Consider the following 22,677-nt stretch of genomic DNA (forward strand, 5'->3'; position numbering starts at 1 on the left):
AGCATTCATTTTTATGTATCACTTTTACAAGACAAATTTCAATATATATTTTAAGTTGTTTTTTTTAATAATTTTTTGAGCAGCAATTATAATGTAAAGAGTTTAATAGTACAACTCTTTACATTATAATTGCTGCTCAAAAAATTATTTAAAAAAAAAACTATTTAGTGCTAATGCCATCAGTGCTGCAAGACAATAATATACCCATAATAAACCAGGATGTGGTAGTCAGCAATCCAGGACGGTCCTAAAATCTCCAGTCTGTGCGTAACTGGGCATCTCTGGGGTTTTCTTTGTAACTGCCGTCACCAAGGCATTCACCCTGGGCTGCTTTGACTTTTCCTCCTCTTCTGGAATTGGCTTCCAGAGCTTCCCACTTTGCCAATTTCAGGGCTTGGATTGCTTGGTGGGCTTTAGGTAGCTGAACCCTTCCACCAAGGTCACCCCACCACAGCCAATTTCTGGGCTGGGGCTTCTGAAATGATCAATGCAGCCGAGATTCAAACAATAATGGACAACAGCTACCCCCTTGTGAAAGAGGTGCACAACTGTAGTGTCACCCCCATCTTCAACTAAGAGCTCTCCCTGCAGGAGATCAAATAGCGAGGTCCTCTAGCCACTACACTGGAAATGCTGCAGTCCTCCAAAAGTCCCATTGATCTCACAAGGAATCCCAGCCAAAAGCATCCATCTTCAGCATTCTGGATTGTCTAGCTCCTCCATACCCCTAGTCCCCAGCTGTCTCTCTCTGCTTTGCAGCACACATAGTAACATAGTAAGTGATGGCAGATAAGACCTAACGGTCCATCCAGACTGCCCAGTCACACTCATTATCAATTCATGATTAAATCAACAATGAATGTGATATATATTTTATTACCAGTCTTTTGTTGGTGTTTCTGGGACTGTAGAAGTCTGTCCGGCTCTGTTCTTATGTTCCACCTACTGGAGTTGCCGTCAAAGTCCACTCCAGCCTATCCAAATAAGTATCATTTGAGGGACTCAGACCGTAAAAGTCTGCCCAGCACTGTCCTAGGTTCTAGCTACTGAAATTGCCACTGAAGCCCTTTCCAGCCTGTATATGGCAGCCAACTGGATTGCCTGCCATAGACAAGACAGACACAGACCTACAAAGTCTGCCTGGCACCAGCTTTAGTTCTTCACAGCCAGAGTCGCCGTCCAAGCGTCACTCACGCATCCACCCAACAACCTGAAGCCAAATAAGTTGTTTATTTAGAAAATAGATGGTATGAAACAAAAAAAAACAAACAAAAAAAAAGAGTTCCTCTGTGTTCATCCCACACCTTTTTGAATTCCATCACTGTTTTGGTCTCTACCACCTCCTTTGGGAGGGCATTCCAGGCATCGACCACCCTCTCCGTGAAAAAGAATTTCCAGACATTAATCCTAAGTCTACCACCCTGCAACCTCAGTTCCTGTCCTCCAGTTCTACCGTTTCCCTTTCTCTGGAAGAGATTTGTTCCTATATTAATACCTTCCAAGTATTTAAATATCTATCATATTTCCCCTGTCCCTTCTTTCCTCTAGGCTATACATATATTCAGGTCTTCCAGTCTTTTGGCACAAATCCCTTATTTTTGTTGCCTTCCTCTGGACCCTTCTAGTCTTTTTACACACGTAGCAAGATTCGACCGCCAAAACTGAACACAATACTCTTAAGTGGGGACTCACCAGTGACTTGTACAGGGGCATCAACACATTTCATCTGCTGGTTACTCCTCTCTCAGTGCAGTCTAGCATCCTTCTGGCTACAGCTACTGCTTTGTCACACTGTTTTGTTTTTTGCCTTAAGGTCCTCTGACATCATTCCAAGGTCCCTCTCCCTGTCTGCGTGTATCAGCTTCTCACCGCCTAGGACCCTCTGGTGTCTGTCCACCAACCAGTTTCTAATCCAATTCACCACTTTGGGCATAACTCTAACCTTTCAAGTTTATTTACGAGCCTCTTGAGGAACTTTGTCAGAGGCTTTGCTGAAAGTAGATTACATCTAGCGCACGTCCCCGATCCTGTTCTCTGGTCACACAAGTCAAAGAATTCAATCAAATTCGTTTGGCATGATTTACCTTTGGTAAAACCATGTTGCCTCAGATCTTGAAAATCATTGGATTCCAGGAAATTTACTATCCTTTTCTTCAGCAACGTTTCCATTACTTTTCCAATAACCAAAAGTGAGACTTAACTGCCTGTAGTTTCTTCTGTCGCCACTTTTGTGAAGAGGGACCACATCAGCTCTTCTCAAATCCTGTGGAACCTCTCCCGTCTCCAAGGATTTATTAAACAAATCTTTCAGAGGACCCGCCAGAACCTCTCTAAGTGGGTCTTTTACAAAGACAAACTAGTGTTTTTAGTGCACGGTAAAAATAAGCATGCGCTAAACGCTAGATATTCCTATAGGTGTCTCTAGCATTTAGCGCGCACTAAAAATGATACTGCACCTTTGTAAAAGACCCCTAAAGTTCCCTCAATATCCTGGGATGGATCCTGTCCAGTCCCTTGGCTTTGCCCACCTTCAATTTTTCAAGCTGTTCATAAACACATTCTTCTGTGAACAGTGTGATAGCTGCTCCATTGTCATATGTACCTTTACCAGCTGATCGTGGTCCTTCTCCAGGATTTTCTTCCATGAACTAAGTATTCGTTTAGCACATTTGCTTTTTCTTCATCACTCTCCACAGCATCTTTCAGTCTCAATTCCATTTTTAGCCTTCCTACTTTCACTAATATACCTGAAAAAAATTCTCATCTCTCTTCCTTATCTTTCTAGCCATTTGCTCTTCTGCCTCTGCTTTCAGTTTCTTCCTGTATTCTTTTTTGTGTTCCACTTCTTGAGTTTTCCTGTATTTCACAAATGCCACCTCTTTTGCCTTTATTATCTCAGCCATTTGTTTGGAGAGCCATATCAAGCTTCCTTTTTCTTCTTGCTTTTATTTACACTCCTTACATAAATGTCAGTAGCCATTTTAAATAGCTCCTTTCAGCAAGGACCGCTGTCTTTCCATTTCTCGTATGTCTTCCCATCCCATCAGCTCTTTCTTCAGGTACACCACCATTTTATTAAAGTCAGCATGTTTGAAATCCAGGACTTTTGAGTGGCTGCCCTCTGCTCTAGCTGTTATATCAAACCAAACCATTTGATTACTACTGCCAGGTAAGCACCTACTCTGACAGATACACTTTCCTGAATTTGTGAGCATCAGATCCAGCGTTGCTCCTTCCCTCGTGGGATCCATCACCATTTGTCTGAGCAGAGCACTTTGAAAGGCATCCATCATCTCCCTACTTTTTTCTGATTCTGCAGATGGAACTTTCCGGTTCACATCCAGCAACCAGATCTTTTATCAAGCTGCTCCAATTGTGTCTTCTCTTTTCAAGGCAATCTATATTGCTTCTTCCTTTCCCCAGACTCCCTATATTTCAGTCGCTTTGATATTTCTCACATATAGAGCTACTCCTCTACTTTGTCAACCATCTCTATCCTTCCTAAACAGATTATAAGTCCTACAGTGATTCAGCCAAATACCACAATTAAAAATGTTCTCTGGGAGGGGCAAGAAATGAGAATTTGAAACAAAATCCCAGTTTTGCTAGAAATTTAACTTTTCTCCTTTAAACCAAATAATCCCAATTAATATTACAGTTTCTTTAATGTAATCTCTAATTACAAATTAGATCAGTTAAGACTAAAGCTACTCTTTACATAGGATTAGCAATGGAAAATAAACCTTTCAGAGACAAAGTTAGGAAACTTCAACAATAAGTTTGACATGCCTATCCTCCATCAGAGCTAGGGAGCTACGCAAAGGACGAGAAAAGGTGTTTTTTTTTTAATTGTTTGTTTTTCTAGGTTAGAAGATACAGCATAATATAGAGAATCAGTACAATTTGACTAAGCCTTCCTTAAGATATGCTCTGTTCAGGAGAACTCACCTGCCTTCCTACCCTGAAGCTCCCCCTCAAGGAATTTGAAAATTGGAGAACAGAATAGCCATACTCGGTCAGACCAATCATCCATCTAGCCCAGTATCCTGTTTCCAATAGTAGCCCAATTAGGTCACGAGTACCTGGCAGAAACCCAAATAGTAGCAACATTCTATGCTACCAATTCCTATGTCTATCTTAACAGCAGACTATGGACTTTTCCATAACAAACCAAGTTGGCCACCATTCAGCCAATGCTTTCAGCCTGTGGAACATGTATCTAAGAAGCACGAGTTCTGATTATCCTGAGACCACAGGGTGCTCTGCACCTCGAGGGGACCTCCCTGCTCCAGTGGTTTCTGCAGCTGAACAGCACTTTGTGCACTCTGATGGGGCCCCCATTTGTCATTGCAAGAAATATGCCACTCTGCCTGAACAAGTGGTTTGATGTGCCACAGAACTCATACCCCAAGCCTATTGCTGAAGTATATTTTCATGTTTTACTTTCCTTTTGGTCTTACAAGGGGAGGGAGAGGGGGAAGGCGGGGGAGAGAAAGGACCCACACGCCAAGTATTCCCATTTGTGGAGTCACTGGACCTCAGATTCCTCCCCGTCCTTTAATGCTCAACCTGTCACCGTTTCTTCTAAGTGGCTGATGAGACAGCCACACCAGACCAGACCCAGCTGAATGGTATGCTTAGAAACATAGAAACAAACATGACAGCAAATAAGGGCCAAATGGCCCATTCAGTCTGCCCATCCTCAATAACCACCAACTCCTCCTTTTCTTAAGAGATCCCACGTGCCTGTCCCAAGCTCTCAAATTCTGACAGTCCTTAACTCCACGACTTCCACCGAGTCTGCTGGAGACAAATACTGTGGAGCTAAGCTACACAGTGCCCTTTATAGAGCAGAGCTCACAAGCTACTGGTCTGTTTGCTAACCAATACATAACGAATTGTTTCTGGTCTGTGAGGATTATAAATAACCTCCAATAAGGACTGAGAGTAAACGTAGTTGAATTTTAATCTTCACACCATGTTAACGGAGGAACACTTCAGAAACCACTAGACAAAAACACCTTTGTCAATACAGCCACTACACACATTCACACAAATATTTACATTTGAATTTGATATACCACCTTATCTGGTGTAATGGTCAAAGTTGTTTATCATCAAGCTAGTCAGGGAAAAAAAAAATAAAAAATAAAAACCTAGAAATGGCAGATAGGACAGGACAATCACACCATCTCTTCTTGTGTAGTGACACTTATGCTGTACACTGATTAGAAAATAAAGAATTTACCTTGTACATTGAGTTCTGTTCCAGACTCGGTCCCCATTTCCTCTGTTTCTTCAGGAGCTTCTTCAATAGTTTTCTGCTTATCTGCCAGAAAGACAAAATAGTATTCACTGACCTCTTTAACCTGAAAGAGCTATTGCTGTTTCACGAATTCAGAATGTCAAGACAGATCACAACACTGGGAAAGGGAAAGGGAACTGGGACTTGATATACCGCCTTTCTGAGGTTTTTTTGCAACTACATTCAAAGCGGTTTACATATATTCAGGTACTTATTTTGTACCAGGGGCAATGGGGGGGTTAAGTGACTTGCCCAGGGTCACAAGGAGCTGCAGTGGGAATCGAACTCAGTTCCCCAGGATCAAAGTCCACTGCACTAACCACTAGGCTACTCCTCCACTCCACTGCATTCACTAAAATAGCCAAGTGGGAAAGGCAAAGGAACTGACACATTTGATGTAATTCTCCGATACACCTAGTTCCAACACAGCCAAGAAACATGTCAAAATCACCTACTTCAAGCAAATCTAAGATCCTGCAATGAGAACCACGACAAATTACAAAAAGAAATGGGAATTGAACAGTACTTTATCTGGAGCATGTCTGGAAGTATTACCATTTCTAAGTTCTGGTATCAACTTTTCCTAAAATGCAGGAAACTGGTAAAACGTGTTATTTTCTGATTCTCCCCACCTATTTCCTAAACAGTGGGCAGTCTGTTCATGGTCAGGCTGCTCAATTACTTCTATTTCTTATTACTTTAGACAGCTTTGGTTAGAGTGCTCAGAGGCAGTATATAAGATTTCACAAGATAAACTTTGATAACAGGATTTCAATGACCTTACATAAGTAATGCCACACTGGGAAAAGACCAAGGGTCCATCGAGCCCAGCATTCTGTCCACGACAGCGGCCAATCCAGGCCAAGGGCACCCTGCAAGCTTCCCAAACGTACAAACATTCTATACATGTTATTCACTTGTAACTTACAGGGACAAGAAACCCTATTTGAGCTCAAAATCTCTCACTATATTCACTCATTCTGCCAGTATATTTGCAGAAATGTCCTGTTTTACCAGCAGTAAGCTTTTATAAAAACTATATCTGAGATCAAACACATGATGTAGGGCTCTAGGTGAACTTCAGTACAAAGTTTGCAAACCGAATCAGCACCGAGAAAAATTAATGCTCCATTCTACATGTACAGAGGTTCAGATTCTTGTTTTCACTAATCAAAGATCAGTGTGGCACCGGTTCTTCATTTACCTTCTTCGATGATCTCTATCATTCCTTGATATTCCGTCTGGGTGGGATCTACGCTGCGTAAGGGTCGCATCACTTTACCCCAGTAAACTGTTGGTTCAATTGCATCACTGGAATTGCTAACTACAAAAAGAATAGTTGGTTAACAGTTAAGCCTTTCTGTGCTGTAGAAATTCAAGTAATGTGTGAATGAAAACTGCTGCCTACATTGTTAAGACACTAAAAACTGATTCACATTTTAGGACTTCAGCCCTCAAATATTTTGGCGTTTTAATCTATATATACATTTTTTTTTGCTTTTATGTTTATTAAAACTTGATATACCGCTCAACTTCAGCAGATCTAAGCTGTTTACAACAAACAATACTATTGTACATCACAGGATCATACTGGATAAGAGCCACCACTGTAAAAAGTATGACATTCAAATACATTGGTTCTTGATTGAATGAAAATTGATGTAGCCATATTTTTCTTCTTTCCATCATAAAATATGGTGACACTGTTAATGGACTAACTTTCAGGTGCCAACACACCCTTCTCTCAATCAGAGTAGAACAAAAGGGGCCACTATCATAAAAATTTGGGAAAAACCCTTCCCCCCCCTCCAGGAAACATCAGCATGAACAAAAACAGAACTATAAGCTTTCAGCTATCACTATATATGACAAGTACTAACAACTGATGGGCAGCATGACACTTACCTGCATTAGTTTTGTTAACCTTTTCAGCACTGACTTTGTTTCCTTTACCCTTAGATAAGCTGTACTCAACCATGTCTCCAAGCTCCAGACTATCAATATCTCCATTGAATTCACTAGAGGTCAACAAAAACAAAACAAAAACAAAACCAACCACTCAATGCTGAAAGCTTCAAGCAGTGTAAAAAACAACCCAAAAAAACACACCAAAATCATCATCTCAGGCCAAGGAGGCTCTTTTACTAAAGAGCTGGCGCACAGCAACATGTGGAACTCCCGCAGGAACCCAGTGATAGTTCCCTCCCCCAGAGTGCATCATTTTTGACGCAACAGTAATTTTTGTAGTGCCAGAACTTAACTGGCAGTAATCGGGCAGCACTGCACAATTACCGCCGGGTTAGAATAGGAGCACTTACCGCCATCTCAATGGGTGGCGGTAAGGGATCCCCACCAAAATGACTGCATGTTAAGTGGTTCACATACCGCACAGCCATTTCTTTTCCCAAAATAATTTGTGATATTTATATCCCACATTATCTTAACAAGTTTGGAGTTCAACGTGGCTTACAAAAAACAGTATAGGAAATCCTATATAATAATTCTCACCTCCAACTTTCTGTGCTTGGGACCGTGGCTCCCTGGAGGCGGTCTGCTAGGCAGACACACACTGACGTCATGACAGCTGATTCTTCCCTACAACTCCCCCTGCCTCGGAATCAGCTTTCACCCCCGCGCTTCGGCCCCCTCGACCCGCTGAAAACTGCCCCCCGCCGCCGTTGTGGACTACCTGTGCTAACGGGGGACCCAAACCCCCGACAGCCGAAGTGCTGTTGTGCCCTTCGCGTTGCTTCCTCAATCATCTTCTCTGGAAGTTCCTCTGCGTGCATCTGATGTCACACGCATGCAGAGAAACTTGCAGAGAAAATGATTGATGAAACAACGCGAAGGGCACAACAGCACTTTGGCTGTCGGGGATTTGGGTCCCCCCTCAGCACAGGTAGTCCACAACGGCGGCGGCGGCGGGGGGCGGTTTTCGGCGGGCCGGGGGGGGGGGGGGTCGAAAGGTTTGCAGAAGGGGGGGGGGGGGGAGAGAAATTGCCTGCCTAGGGCCCATTTCCTTGCCTTCAGAAACGGGCCTTTTTTTACTAGTATAAGAATAATGCATAAGAAATTTGTTGAAAGAATCCAGTTTTACAATACAGTATCATAAACATACTGGGATAGCTAGCTATGGATGTTTGACATTTAGAAAATCTATTATGAATGACAAATTGTACATGAAGCAAAGAAAATGTTAATAGAGTAATAACCAATTAATAATTAGTTGTTTGAGATATGGTTATTCTTTGTGAGGGTTTGTTTGAATAGGAACGATTTGAGGATATTTGCGGAATCTAGAATAATCCTGTATATTTCTTATTTTGGGTGGTAAGGAGTTCCACCATTTGGCTCCTAGGTAAGAGAAATTTGCAGAGTGCACAGTTTTGTAGATCACTTTTCTGCAATTTGGGAGGTGTAGTCTGAGATAGTTTCTTGCCTCATATTTAGCGTTTCTTTGAGGTTAAGTTTATTAATGGTACCATATAGTCTGCAGCTGTGCCATTTACGATTTGAAAAGATAAAGGCACATAATTTGAAGGTGATTCTCGCTTTGATGGGAAGCAGTTATAATTTGATTAAGGGGAGGCACTTTTAAAACGAGAGATTTGGTATATGAACCTGGCTGATGTGTTTTGAGCTGTTTGGATTTTTTTCAACAGGTACTCTTACAGACAACATATATGGCATTACAATAATTGAACTGGGATAGTGTTAATGAACGTTTCTGATGATCCTTTTTAGCTTCCCGAAAAACTTTTGTGATTACTGAGGAAACTGGAGTATCAAATGTTAAATATTTGTCTATAATTACCTAGACTTTTCAGATTATTGGCAATGGGGAATGAAGTGTTAATGTGAAACTGCTGTACTCATTTTAGTCAAGAAGGTTGGTAATGACCATGAATTTAGTTTTTTTTCTTTATTTAGCTTTAGTTTAGATTCTGAGGCCCCGGTTTCCATGAAATTTAAGCCAAGTTTTGCCTTTTGTAAGATGTCATGAATGTTCTTTTTGAAGGCTATATATGGTAACATTGTCAGCATATATGAATGTTTTGAATCCTGCTATTTCTAGTCTGTTACCTAGTGGTGACATCATTACATTAAACAGTATGGGCGCTAGTGGAGAGCCCTAAGGGATGCCACAGTCGGTGACCAAGGAGAGGATAGGGATCCTTTCATTTTCATTTTGTACTATCTTGATTTCAGGAATCCTTGAAGCCATTTGTGGACTGTCATATATGCCAAAGTTGTGTATAGTATGTTTAGTAGGATATTATGATCTACTATATTGAATACGCTAAACATATTGAACTGCATTATTAAGATCTTGGACACTATGCTAATTTATTTTCTGAGATTTGAAACTAGGGTAGTATGGACAGTCTTGGTCTGAAACCTGATTGCAATTTGTGTAGTAGGGAGAAATGTGAAAGGTAGTCCATAGTTTATGCTGCTACTATTCCTTCCATCGTCTTTATCATCAAAGGAATGGAGGCTATTGGTCTGTAGTTTGTTACATCAGTTATGGTGATAGAATTGTTTTTGGGTATTGATGTTAGGATAATACAGCCTTTGTTATCAGGGAAAGTGCCGTGCAATAGTAGGAAGGCGATATTCTGCTGAATCAGATTAATTAACATATTAGGAGCTTCCTTCATAAGGTAACTAGGACAAGGATCTAGTATGCATTGTGAGGCTGAGTATTTAGGAGGTAATGTTTTACTGTGTCGTGGGTTGGTAGTTGGAAGGAAGACCAGATTCTGTTAGTGGCTATTCCTGTATGTGTCTCCGACATTTTTGGTAAATATCTTGATGGCTGATTTTTGTGTACTCCTTCTGTGATTTTTTTGCTGGAAAAAAGTAGCTAGTTGCTGTGCTGTTGGTGGGGACTCAATGGTTGTGGGTTTTCTTTTGTGGATAATAGGCTTTTTATCAGCTTGAAAAGTTTACTGGTATTAAGGAAATTACCACAGATTATCTTTTTATAGTACTGAGTTTTTGCAATTTTGATCTTATTTTTATATGTTTTGATGGCAATTTTCCAAGTTAATTTGTCTTTAGCCCATTTTCTTTCCAGTTTTCTACATTTCCTTTTCAAAAGAAGGATAGATTGAGTAAACCAAGGTGAAATTTTTCTGGGTTGGAAGTAAATTTGAAGGGACCTATTGTTATGACATTTTCGAATAGGTCATGGCATTTAATCATGAAGTTGTTATTGCCTGCTGGAGGAAGAGTAGGATTGTTCAAGACGTTAGACCAGAAGGTTGTGGTATTTAGTTTTCCTCTAGTTTTGTGAGGAGTCATAGTACTTTTATTTTTCACTGATTTTGTATTTTACCTCCAATAGTGGGAGAACTCGAGTTTACTGTGACCTGACCAGGGAGTGAGTCCAAGCACGGTTACTTAGATGAAAGTTGTTGTGTTTGCAGATTTATAGGCTAATAGGTCAAGTGACCTTTATTGCGAGAGGTATGATTGAATGGTTGTACAAACTGCCAGCAGTTTAAAAAGGTCAAGTAAATTTTTTTGTATTACTGTCATTCTGATTATCTAGATGTAATTGATGTCCCCTATTAGTAGGAAATTATCAAATTTAGTGCACGTTAGATACAAGTTCAGTGAAGATATTTTCTGTTTCTCATCTCCCTAGTGGGCGATAAAAAAATGATGATGCAGATAGGATCAGATGGAGCATTGGCGTTGATTCTGCAAGCAACTGTTTCAAGAGTAGGGGAGTTAAAATATCAGTTCTACTTTGAAAAAGGATTTATATATTATGGCAATGTCTCCTCCTTTTTTTCCCCTTTTCTAGCTTGAAGAATTTTGTAAGTTGGGGGGGGGGGGGGGGGGGGGGGAGAACAGGACACAGGTCATTTAATATTGAATCGTCTTGCACATGTAACCAGGTTTCAGTAGTCAATAGGTCTAACTGTTCTTCTAGCCAGTCTCTGATTATTTGTGTTTTGCTTATTTTAGATCTGGTAACCTATCCAATTGGGACTGCTGTAAATGAGAGTGAATTATGAATGTTGCAATTAACATTTATGAGATGTTTTCTTGTGGAGAAAGGGTTATGTTTTGTTTTTGAATAGGGTGGCTTTGAGTCAGGTGTTTTTTGATTGATGTGTATGATTTAGTCGATTATAATGGAATTTGTCATATAGTGTTTTATGGTTTCCTGCTTTAACTTTAAATCTGTTAGAAATAATGATTGGAGTATTAAAGTAGGTTTCTAAAGCGACAGAGGGAGAACCAGTTAAAATGTGACATAGAACAGTAATAAATAGCCAATTAACTGTGAACAACTGGAAGAACATTTTGAGACTAGTGAGAGATAATGCCTGGAAGTAGACTTACTGCATATGATGAATTTAAGGCAGATATTTGATAAAGATGTATGTCTCCGATGAAGTGTCCTGGTGCCCCTTTGGCGTGCCCCTTCGAGGCGTCGGGTGTGACGCCAACACCAGACAGCATGCCTCAGGCTGTGATTGTTGGTAGATGACAGCAGGACTTGCTGATGAAAGAAGTCCTTTGAAGTGAGAAGTTGTTTAAACTGCCACCTCAGAGCTTGATTTCCCTTGAGCCCATTGGGCGCTGACGTCAGCACCCGACAGCATTTTACCCATTACAGTAAAAGGGGGCCTCAGTGTATGTCAAAAACATATGCCAACGCTAGCGAAGGTCCCCTTTTACCGCAGCTTAGTAAAATGACCCCTTAGGATGGTAAATTGGAACTTGCTAATTTTTTTTTTTACTTCAAAGTCTTTACTTGTATAATTTTATTCTAAACCTGGGATGCACGAATTTAGTCAGAGGACCACAAATGTCAGATTTTCCATTTACTAATATGCATGAGAGATATGCATGTGTACTGCCTTCACTGAATGCAAATCTCATGAATATTTATGTTAACATCAACTGAGTAAATCCTTTATCCTGGTTAGTTACCCTATGTGGAGATGAATATTTACTAGGGAGTCTAAAGACTGGACCTATTTCCAGGCTCTCAAGGACAAAGCATGCACCCTTTATCTAAATCTCTAACATATATACATAATAACATAGTAGATGACGGCAGAAAAAGACCTGCATGGTCCATCCAGTCTGCCCAAGACAAACTCATATGTGTATACCTTACCTTGAATTTGTACCTGTCCTTTTCAGGGCACAGACCATATAAGTCTGCCCAGCAGTATTTCCCGCCTCCCATCACCGGCTCTGGTACAGACCATATAAGTCTGCCCTCCCCTATCCTCGCCTCCCAACCTCCACCCCCTCTTCCCCCCCAACTGCTCCGCCACCCAATTTCAGCTAAGCTTCTGAGGATCCATTCCTTCTGCACAGGATTCCTCTATGCATATCCCACGCAAGTAAGTACCGCAGATGTCAATGTCAATATATTCTGTGAAACACAAAGGTGCATTTTGTAGGTGGCCCAAAAACCTGTGCACCCTCTGGCAATTCTAAAATCAACATTTGTATTATCTGCATGTGCAAATGCTCTACAATGATTCTAAAATGACTTCCAAAGTCACTTATGTGACACTGGTAGACTTAGCCTTACTGAACAGTCTCTCAGGCCCCGAAGATCAATTCCCCATGCTGTTCTGAAACAGTGCCCTCTCCGTACCTCCTTGTGTGATGGAGGAGGGAGTGGCACTCCCTCGTCTTCCAGCGCCACCTCCAAAATGTTGCTATCTGGGGGGAGCCCTGGAGGGTCCGGGGGTCTATTAGACCCCCCCAGGACCGTGACAGCCCGGGCTGCCTACCATGAACTGGGAGGGGGGGGAGGGAGGAGAGGGAGGTGGAGCAGGAGGAGCCTTAACCTTAATGCCAGCTCCGAGATGGCATAAAGTTAAGGCACTATTCGGCCTGTGCGATCAGAGCGCAGTGTTCTAATCATACGAGCGGAATACCAGACAGCTCATTTAAATATAATTTAAATGAGATCTGAGATATTCCCTGCATGCTTGCGACAGATGCCCTTCATCATGGGCGCTGTGTAAATGCGGGCGCTAGTGGCCTCTAGCACCAGCATTTACTTTTGATATTCGGGCCCTCAGTGTTTCTACTTTGCTACTTTTAAGCACAGACTAGAAAACCGAGTAGCAGATATTTGTTTTACCTGTAATGAAAAAAAATTTCCTTATCATGGTTTGCAGTTTCAATAAATCCAAAGTTGTCCTTCAGGGTAGCCACATAGCCCAAAAACCTCCTGGCACCAGAGTTGCGTCCAAGCAGCTTTAGAGCAACAGCACTCTGCATACCAGTCCGCTTTACTTCACAAATGCCGAATTCAACCTTTAAGAGAGGAGAGACATAGTAAGAACCTCATTTATTAGAACTGCTAGCTAGATGGCTCAGGCATGTTGTGTGTTTCTATGCTGTACAGATAGGCCTCTTCTGGCAGAAAGGCCATAGTACCAGCACCATTTAAATTACAAGCCTACAATTAGCTCTACATTGGGCATGGGGACGGGATCTGATATACTGTCTTTCTGTGGTTACAATCAAAGCAGTTTACATATTAACTACAGGTACTAATTTGTGCCTGGGTAGGGCAATGGAGGGTAGTCCTGAATCGAACTGCAGAGGCAATCTAATCCAGTTCCCCTGGTTCTTGGGCTACTGCATTAGCCATTAAGCTACTCCTCCACTCCACATTCTATTTTCTTTCCAATCAATATCTCCTAGTGGGCAAGGAAACAGATCTGGTTTCTTAGATTTTTGTACATGGAATGTGAACAAAATGAATAAAAATTTATGCCCAGTGTCTGTTCTAATCCATGACTGATATTTTATTTCTATTTTCTTTAAGGTGCAGTTCAAGGATTAGTCTTAATCAGCAGTAACGCACACAGGCTGTATTCTAGGTGGAGATAGTCGATTATGGTATTTACCTTATCGCCAACCTGTGGAGCAGATCCTTCTATATCCTTGGTCTGATAAGAAACTGTCATTTTTATTCCACAATCTTCATAAGATATTATTCCTTCTTCACCATCCTAAAATTAAAGCAATACATCTATAGGATATAATTATGTGTGGTATCCAGCCAAAGTGATGAAAGGTTCATCAAGATATACACTGAATTGTCATGGAAGGTGAGGAAAAAAGGTGTGACTTTCTTTCCTATTATCACTATTTTTTTTGTTTTTTGTTAAGTCATGTGAATCAGTGCTAAATCCTTTTTTTTTTTTCTAACCTTAGGAACTTAATTTATGGGTGCCCTCTCCAACCCCAATAAGCTAAGTCGTAATAAACCAAGCTTGGTACTTAAATCAAATGGCATACCACCCTTTTAGTTAGGTATCCTCTTTCTTCAAGAACAGCCGCCCTCAAACTACCAAGCTTCACTTTTAATGAAAATGCGATCTATACCAACAGTGGTTTCTTATATGCATAATGCCACAGTAGTGGAGCCAGAAGAAGTAGTTCCTTAATCTGTCAGGCAGCATGGGAGGGATCTGCAGTTGCTATCTGCCTACAAAGCTACGACAAACATCAAAATCAGGGACCAAGACGATTAAAGTGAGTAAATGGGAAGAGGGCATGTGCCACTCAGATCTACCATGGCCCACAATACATGGGGCTGCCAATGGTGGATTAAAAAAAAAAAGCGCACACAGGTCAGTTAGTCTCTCTCTGCTGTTCTAGGCAGTTCAGCAGGTCACCCAAACTACCACCACATTCATTCATTTACATGCCAAAACAATTTAACCCATAAATATAAGCCAAGATAATTTTTCTCCTATGGGCACTGCCACACAGAACTATGACCAACCATCAGCTAGTTTGCTACAGTAATCCCTACAACTTTTAAAGAGCTGAATCGGAAAACAAATGCAAGGCAGCAATAAGTTAAAATTCCACAGCAAATCCTGAACTTATAAGGGTAAAAAGGCAATAGTACCTGCATGCCCTTCCGGAAGGTAGATGCAGTTGTCTAGAATATGTTCAAGAAGTACGGTATCTTACTACTATGAGAACAATGCTGCTGAAAAACTTAATGCTGGAGAACTGATCTCTAAAAAAAAAAAAATAAGCAATGCCAAATCATAGCTCTGCAGCCTATCCTCTAGACACAAGATTATAATCTGTTCTCACCACTGAACTGGCTGTATAGTAAACCTTCGGGTGCTACAAAACGTTTTAAAATAAGGCTGCAATAATGCAATACCAAATATGCACAGAAAGAGAAATCATGAAAAACAAATTTAAAAGTGAGTTAAGGTCATGCAAGACAATACTTCCCAAAGCTGAAAGATTAGTTTCTTCAAGTTGATAGTACATCACAGCACAAATTGTCAGTATCCAGTTAAAAAGCACAGCACACCTACAAATGTGGTTAGCAGGCAGCTAGCTACCTGGCCAAACCTTTTTGTCAGTTTTCTTGCCATTGAGGGGCTGGGTGCACCTTATAGCTTGCCAATTTTTAAAACCAGTAGCTTCTGAAGGGCGCCTTGTGATCTGCATAAAATGGTCAACTGTGTAATGAGGAAACTGATGAAGCCCATGGAGATCTTGTTTAAAATCCTGTTATCAGCTCTGATATGAGTTTTGTCTCTCTGCTGGCCTGTATGAGGAAACCTCTGTCATGAAGGGGGGAGGTGGCTGTAGCTCTTGAGACAACTAGAAAGTGCTGCTCTACCTGCTTCATCATTTGCAGTAGAGTGTATCAGAACCAGCAGGAAGCCCTTTGGTACATTTGTGCTGGTAGATGACATACCTGCTGGTACCTTGGGGAAGTCTAATAGGTCAGCCCATTTGGTATGGATGCCTGCCAATGTTTTCAACCACTGGTATTTCAGATGTTTCTCAGGGTTTTGTTTTGTTTTTTTTTTGGGGGGGGGGGGGGGTGTTATTAAGGAGAGGGCTGAGCATATCTGCTACTGCAAAGTGGAAGAAATAGACCAAGGTACCTGCTTCATGTGCAGGAAAGTAAACATGTCCAGAGAAGCCTTTTTAAAATTTCTGGGGCTCAAAGGGGGCCATTCTGTTTCAGTAGCCATCAAAATGTCAGAGGTATGGCTGCATTATCCTGCCACTGGGAGAATGCAGAATACAATACACAGATTAAAACTGATCTGTAACACAAACTGGAATGGATACCTTGTCTTTAAATTCATTTGGCTTTTTCTAATAAGTCAATGCTACATTGACCCCTGTGCATTACCTACACATTTTAAAAGGTGCTTCTATTTAATACAGTTATATTATCTTTAGGGCCATCCAATTATAGCAATCTACAAATGCATCACTACAAATAGACCATTTCTGACCTAAAAAATGGTCTCAAACCTTCCTAGTTCTACTTCCAGAGCTGCCAATCAAGTTTATTCATAGGCACTTCCAAGGGCTAAGTTGTGCCAGAATGCTGCAGCCAGCCAGCAACAGGAAAGGAGCCAGTACTAGGTTAAGCCAAAAAAAAAAAAAAAGCCACAAAATGTTTAAAATATGAACACTTAATCTGCTCTAAACTGTCAACTTGACAAGAATGAAGCGAGAAGGTTCTCAAACCAATTGGGCAAGGATATGTCAAGTCACTTGTACACCTACTAATGCTTAAAGCAAAACTTTACATAGAAATATTTTTTTTAACATGACAGACTCCTGAAAGCTCTCAGGGCATGGAACAGCATTATTTCCCACTGACAATAAGTGACTAGGACAATGATCTGGGCACTATGCACTTAAATGGTCTCTAGTGTATTAGAAAGGGAATTTGCTTTGTGGGTTTTCTTTTTTTTTTTGTAAAGCTTTACATTCACTTTTGCATATTTTGTTGATTTCCACGATGGAATAAGCCAATACTGTGTAGGCACTGCGGACGTCTAGTAGCGCTATAGAAATAAGTAGTAGTAGACAGGCATTTTCTTTTGACATCTTAAGACTTCAGACACTACAAAATGCAGTGGTACGGCTGCTGGGTAAGGCACATTCTACAGATCATTGTGATAAAGTTTTATTGGCTCCCAATTAGGTTCTGTACTAAGATTTTGGTGTGGACCCACACTGTTCTATAAATGTTCCTTAGAACCTCATCAGATAACAGGATGGTTACCCATCACATATCTGGGGCTCGGTTACCATCCACAAGAGAATTTTTGTGACTGGCAACAGAAAAATGGGATGGGTTACCACTTGTATTAAGGAAATAAAAAGTTTGCTGAAAAAAAAAAATGCAAGAGTTTTTTTTTTTTTTAAAGCTTAGATGATTAGGGTACATAGTATTCAATGGAGGTATGCTTTGTGTTTTTGCCATAAGTGGCTCTTCTGTACTAGTGTATTGAGTTCTTTACTGGTCTCTATTTTTTTTTTTTGTAAACCACTGATTTTGTTAAGCTTAGCAGCATAGTCAATTTTTAAAATATAAAACACATTGTACAAGTCAGTCATTCTTGGAGTGAATTAGAAAATCTATTACCACAGCTCTGCTTTTATGAACATGCTTTAAACCTACCTTTCCTTTTTTCTATGGTCCAGAAAGACACATGGAAGTAAAGAAACAAAAGATATTACAAATATACAAGAGACAATGTTTATTAAGTACTAAACTGTCTAGAAGAGATACCTTTTCTTTGCCTTTGCTAGGACTACTTGTTCTGGTAGCTTCTCTCTCTACAGTCCCCACAAAACGATGGTCTGTCTGGGTGTGGAAGGAAACTGTGCCTTTGGGAAGCTTTTTAATTCTTATAGCATGATTTCTCTGGGCAGACAGCATATCCTAGAATAAAAGGACCAGAAAGTTATAAACATGCTATTCTTAACTGCACATAGAACAGAACCTGGACAAGCACCTCAATAAAATGACATTTATATATAGATCATCTGCTTAAGTCTATTTTAATGTATGCACATGAACTGATGCTTATCTGGGTGTCTAAAATAAATTTACACCTTAAATCTGCCAACAGCATTTCCAACCTAGCTCCTCCTTGGAGGCAGCTCCCAAAATTTCTCAAAAGCAGTATGTCAACCTAGCCACATATTCATGTTGTATAGCCATAGTTGAGAACTGTGTAATAGAGTACTATCTTACACTATGAATCTTTGGACATAGTGGTCTCCATAATTTGAGACTGCACACACTGGACAGATTCACTAGAGCCCTTGTATTGGCTCTGTTAGCCTTACATTAATAGGGACCAGGATCCCAGCCAGGCATGGAGAAAAAGGAAGATACATTTAACTTCATACCCACCAAAAAGGATGCAACTACTATACAATTTATGAATAAGCACAACAAAAGTTACGGCATGTGGGCCACAGGTTAGAGTTTAGAGGGAAGTAGATAGAATTAGGAGGTAAAAAAGACAATCCTGGAGGACCCTAGGGGAAATAACACCAAGCCCTATTAGGTTTTTAAAAAGTGTTTAGCTGCATAGGTTATCCCAGCAGCTCAGAACACAGGGCCATGTCTGTCCAAGCTGGGTTGCACTATTCAGGTATGTTTTTTTGTTTGTTTGGTTTTATTATTTTTTTTAAATACAGCAGAAGTTGTTTTACTCACAGGGACAACTGTAAATTCTACTTCATCAGAAATGTGGAGCTGGTTTCCATCCAGGACTTCACTGAAGTGAAAGAACATTCTGGCATCCCGATCAACACATTTAATAAAACCAAACCCATCCCTCATTGCTGCAATCACACCCTGTGAAAGGGAAACAGCCAAATGAATACACAAGCTTGGTGAATGGGTGTGTAGTGTCAGAATCGCAATTCTGAGCTACAAAGACAGAGTGCTTGTGAACAAGATTCCTGATATCCATGGGAAAAGTGCTTTGTCATAAGGTAATCTGTACATGGGATATCCTAATTTACTACATTATCTTGGTCTGTATGGACAGCTGCTTTCACTCTTAAATAGGTAATTTGAAAAGGCTTCCTTGGCCCTGGAAACATTTAAGCACATTTGCTCATGGTGTTGGTCAATTCATTCTAATCCTATCCCTGCTTTTCGGCAGGTTCTTGGCTTTGCAACCAATGCTTCACTAATGAAGAGATGGATAAGGCTGCTGTATTCAAACAGAAGATTATTTCTTTGGTGGATTTTGGGGGTGTGGTGGGGAGAGAGGATGGGAAGAAAGAGGGTAGAGTAAGAACACATACAAAAAAACATCCTGTACATATAACAAACTTTAGACATGCTTAAAAAGGAGTTGCTCCTTATTCACTATTTGGAAAGGAAGTCCTCACTGGTCAAGATCATGATCAACATTCCTTCAAATCAAATCTCTACTTCGTCACAACTTCAAAATCTGCAGTTTGTGCTAATCTAAGCCATACTCATTCTACGCAATATTGAAACCCAAAAAGAAGGAATTGAACACTGAAGTCTGGATTCTCCTTAACTGCCCCCCGTCCATGTTCTCTGTTCAGTCTGTCCATTATCTTTCTGTAGAAATCCTCGTCTAGTCTTCTTTCCCTGTCTGCATGCTTTATAACAGACTTTTCCACCTTTTCCCACTTCCTTCATTGCAATGCTTTGAATTAGTCTCCATTCCTGTCCATTTGCTCTCCCTCCTCAGCTACTTCATCTGCAGATTTCTGCTATCCTTTTCATTCTGATCTTGTTCTTCCTATTACAGGCCTTACTTACTATGCTTCACTCTACTTTTCTTTCAGATCATTTTTCTTCCCTCAATTACATCAGATAAATGTGTTAAAGTGTAATTTTAACAAAAAAGAAGATACAATTTGCAAGGTTCTTTATGCAAATCTACCAATGAGTCTGTTTCTACAATATCCAACGTTGGCCAATTACTGCATGCAATGCTCATTTGTCATTTCTTTAATGTCTTCCACACTACTGTGCTGTCCACATACTGTCTGCAGGCCTACATGACTTTCCTCTGCTGCAGAGTTGCTTCCAGGCCATGCTGCTCACATTTTGACGATAGTTAAATAGCTAATGACATTTTGACGATAGTTAAATAGCTAATGCGTACCTGAGGAGCCTTGACATTTGTAGGCTTAACGGGTATGATACACACTAATATCAGTATCGTTTAGTGGACTGACTGAACTGATTTTAAGGTGGACATTATGCGAAGTACTGTGTTGGAAATCTGTAGAATTCTTATCAGCTCTCAATATCTGGCCTACTACTTGCATCCAGGTATGCAGTTTAACTGCTTTTGTATACAAACGTCTCAACCTTGCAAGATCCATAAATACTTGGACATTCTTGTTTACATAATATTGAGAGAGAGGCTTTTAAAGAATGAGAGAAATGCAAGTACAGGACAGACAGAATATTTTAAAATCAAAAGACTGGAGTCACTCACATGGCCATATAAACATGTAAACTTTGCATATATTTGCTTGTGCAAACCAAGTAGCCTACGCATTAGTATGCAAGAGATTAATCTATAAAACTTGAAAACGTAGTGGCTCCAGTACTAAAACTCATCACAAGATGAATATCAGTTTTAAATCAATACATTTAGGTTTTCCAACAGGTTGGTTAAGCACCTTGATCTCTAATGCCTGAAGAGTTCAAATCCAATACCCTCTTACAGGACTTTCAAAACATCTATCAAAGCATAACCCTGTACAACAAATGTCTCATGACAAAAGGCAAAACATGTTCTCCCTCTAATTTTGTCAATTTTCTTGACAAGGGCACATTGCTGTACTCTAGCTCTTAACAGAGGTCACTAATTGAACAAAAATCTTAACCAGGTGCCATATATTCATGTAGGCATAGCCCTGGCATGGTGCTACTGAAGAACAATGGCTCCCTAGAGACAAATATTTCACTCCTGTTTTCACAGATGACAGTATGTCTTCTGAATAATGTCAAAGGCTAGTTTGCTCAGTGATAGGATAAGATGTTCAAGATTAAATACTTTCAAAATAAAGTGCTAGAAAACGTTAACTGTTAATATGCTGCTTTAACACCTGAAAACTGAACATTTTAGAAAACTAATGGATGTGTATGCAACTCTCCTAGTAAACTGATGCACAGATGAGAATCTCACACTCCATATTTGAGTTATTTGATCTCTTCCATTAACATTTCAAGACCTTTTACACTGGGTAAATAATGTTGACAGCCATCCTACAAAGACTATAGATGAGCAAATCTGGGAACCGGGCCCATTTATGATACAGAACAAGTAGTATTCCAATTTTGCTGTACGCAAACTAAAGTTATTTTAGTTACAGAACAGATGAGCTAGAAGTAAGCCAACTGAACGAAACCCGAACAGGGTCCCTGAGTATGCAAGATATTTGCTACAATAGGATTCCCCTAAGTCAGACTCCCCGAAACAAAACAGAAAATAACTCAGTTATACTTAATTCAAGCTACTGAAAAGATCTGAATGCTCAGGCATCTGTTCTGAAAATCATTCTGTCGTATGTGTCTCATGATACAACTTTACAGGTACTTGTTTCAAGTTTTATTAATCCAATCTAGGATGAAATTGATTTCATCACATGACTGCTTTTGGATTACATACACAAAATGGAGGAAAACATTTGAATACTCCCTCCCCCCTCCCAAGATCGTAAAACAATTGTTGAAGAAATAAACTAGACCCAGTGTGCTTCAAATGCAGAATGTGCATATATGAAAGTCTCAATTCACAGTGCCCACTGTATATATATATTTTTTTAAACACTGGCCGCAATGGGCTGAAGTAGACCCATATCTGAGTACTTGCACTGAATATCCAGAAGTTATCTTAGTACCACTGATGTACAGTGCTGGTGTCTAGATAACTATCCAGAAAAGTTAGGACTGCTATTTATGCTGTCCTGCCTGCCTAACTGCTGGCTCCGCCTTTGCTCCATCCAAGCACCAACTGAAACGTGCTGTGGCAGTCACAATATTAAACAGCACTATCCAGTGCAGTGCTGTTGATCATGCATGGAACTAGTCAGTGGCGAGTTAACTGGCAGCAGCTCTTCCTGCCCAGATAATTCCCATTGAAGAGAGACCCCTATGAAGTTAAGGCCAAGTAGAAATGCATGCTTGAAAACCTTGTGTAATATAGTGGTTATAAAACAGACATAAAGCCTCTTAAGAGACAAATACCATTTCTCTTGTTTCATCCGTAAAGTCAAAAGTGTCGGAGAGAACCTCAATGTTGGTAGCTCGTTCCAATTTATCACGTCGGTCAGTTGAAATGTTAAACCTAACATGGTCTCCTTCCAGAAGGGTCACCTTGGATTTAGTGTCTTTGTCTCCAAACGGAAGTTCTTTAGGAATCATGAAGTCAACTTTAATGCGTCCTGGTAATGGGTCATTCTGGTGAACATATGGGTGCAAAAAAAAAAAAAAAAAAAGGTCAAGCTGAGAAAATAGGATGTCATCTTTTCCTAAATAGATCCAAAAGATGAGATGTATAAGAAAG

At 40.3% G+C, this 22,677-nt stretch overlaps 1 protein-coding gene across 11 annotated transcripts in view; it reads right to left on the reverse strand.

Moving 5' to 3' along the window:
• The window catches only part of CSDE1 (cold shock domain containing E1), a 181,239-nt gene that overhangs the window by 16,683 nt on the left and 141,879 nt on the right, over positions 1–22,677 (reverse strand). For 6 of the 11 annotated variants that reach the window (XM_030221412.1, XM_030221409.1, XM_030221407.1 and 3 more), the window contains 9 exons: positions 22,359–22,571; positions 18,825–18,965; positions 17,886–18,038; positions 17,775–17,786; positions 14,212–14,316; positions 13,437–13,612; positions 7,211–7,323; positions 6,510–6,629; positions 5,249–5,329 (listed from right to left, as the gene is read on the reverse strand). In XM_030221412.1, the coding sequence (XP_030077272.1) occupies positions 5,249–5,329; positions 6,510–6,629; positions 7,211–7,323; positions 13,437–13,612; positions 14,212–14,316; positions 17,775–17,786; positions 17,886–18,038; positions 18,825–18,965; positions 22,359–22,571 (1,114 nt within the window). The remainder of the gene's footprint in view (positions 1–5,248; positions 5,330–6,509; positions 6,630–7,210; positions 7,324–13,436; positions 13,613–14,211; positions 14,317–17,774; positions 17,787–17,885; positions 18,039–18,824; positions 18,966–22,358; positions 22,572–22,677) is intronic. The other 5 variants (XM_030221408.1, XM_030221406.1, XM_030221404.1 and 2 more) reach the window with 3 other exon arrangements.

Source organism: Microcaecilia unicolor, chromosome 12 (genome assembly GCF_901765095.1).
Source record: "Microcaecilia unicolor chromosome 12, aMicUni1.1, whole genome shotgun sequence".
NCBI lineage: Eukaryota > Metazoa > Chordata > Amphibia > Gymnophiona > Siphonopidae > Microcaecilia > Microcaecilia unicolor.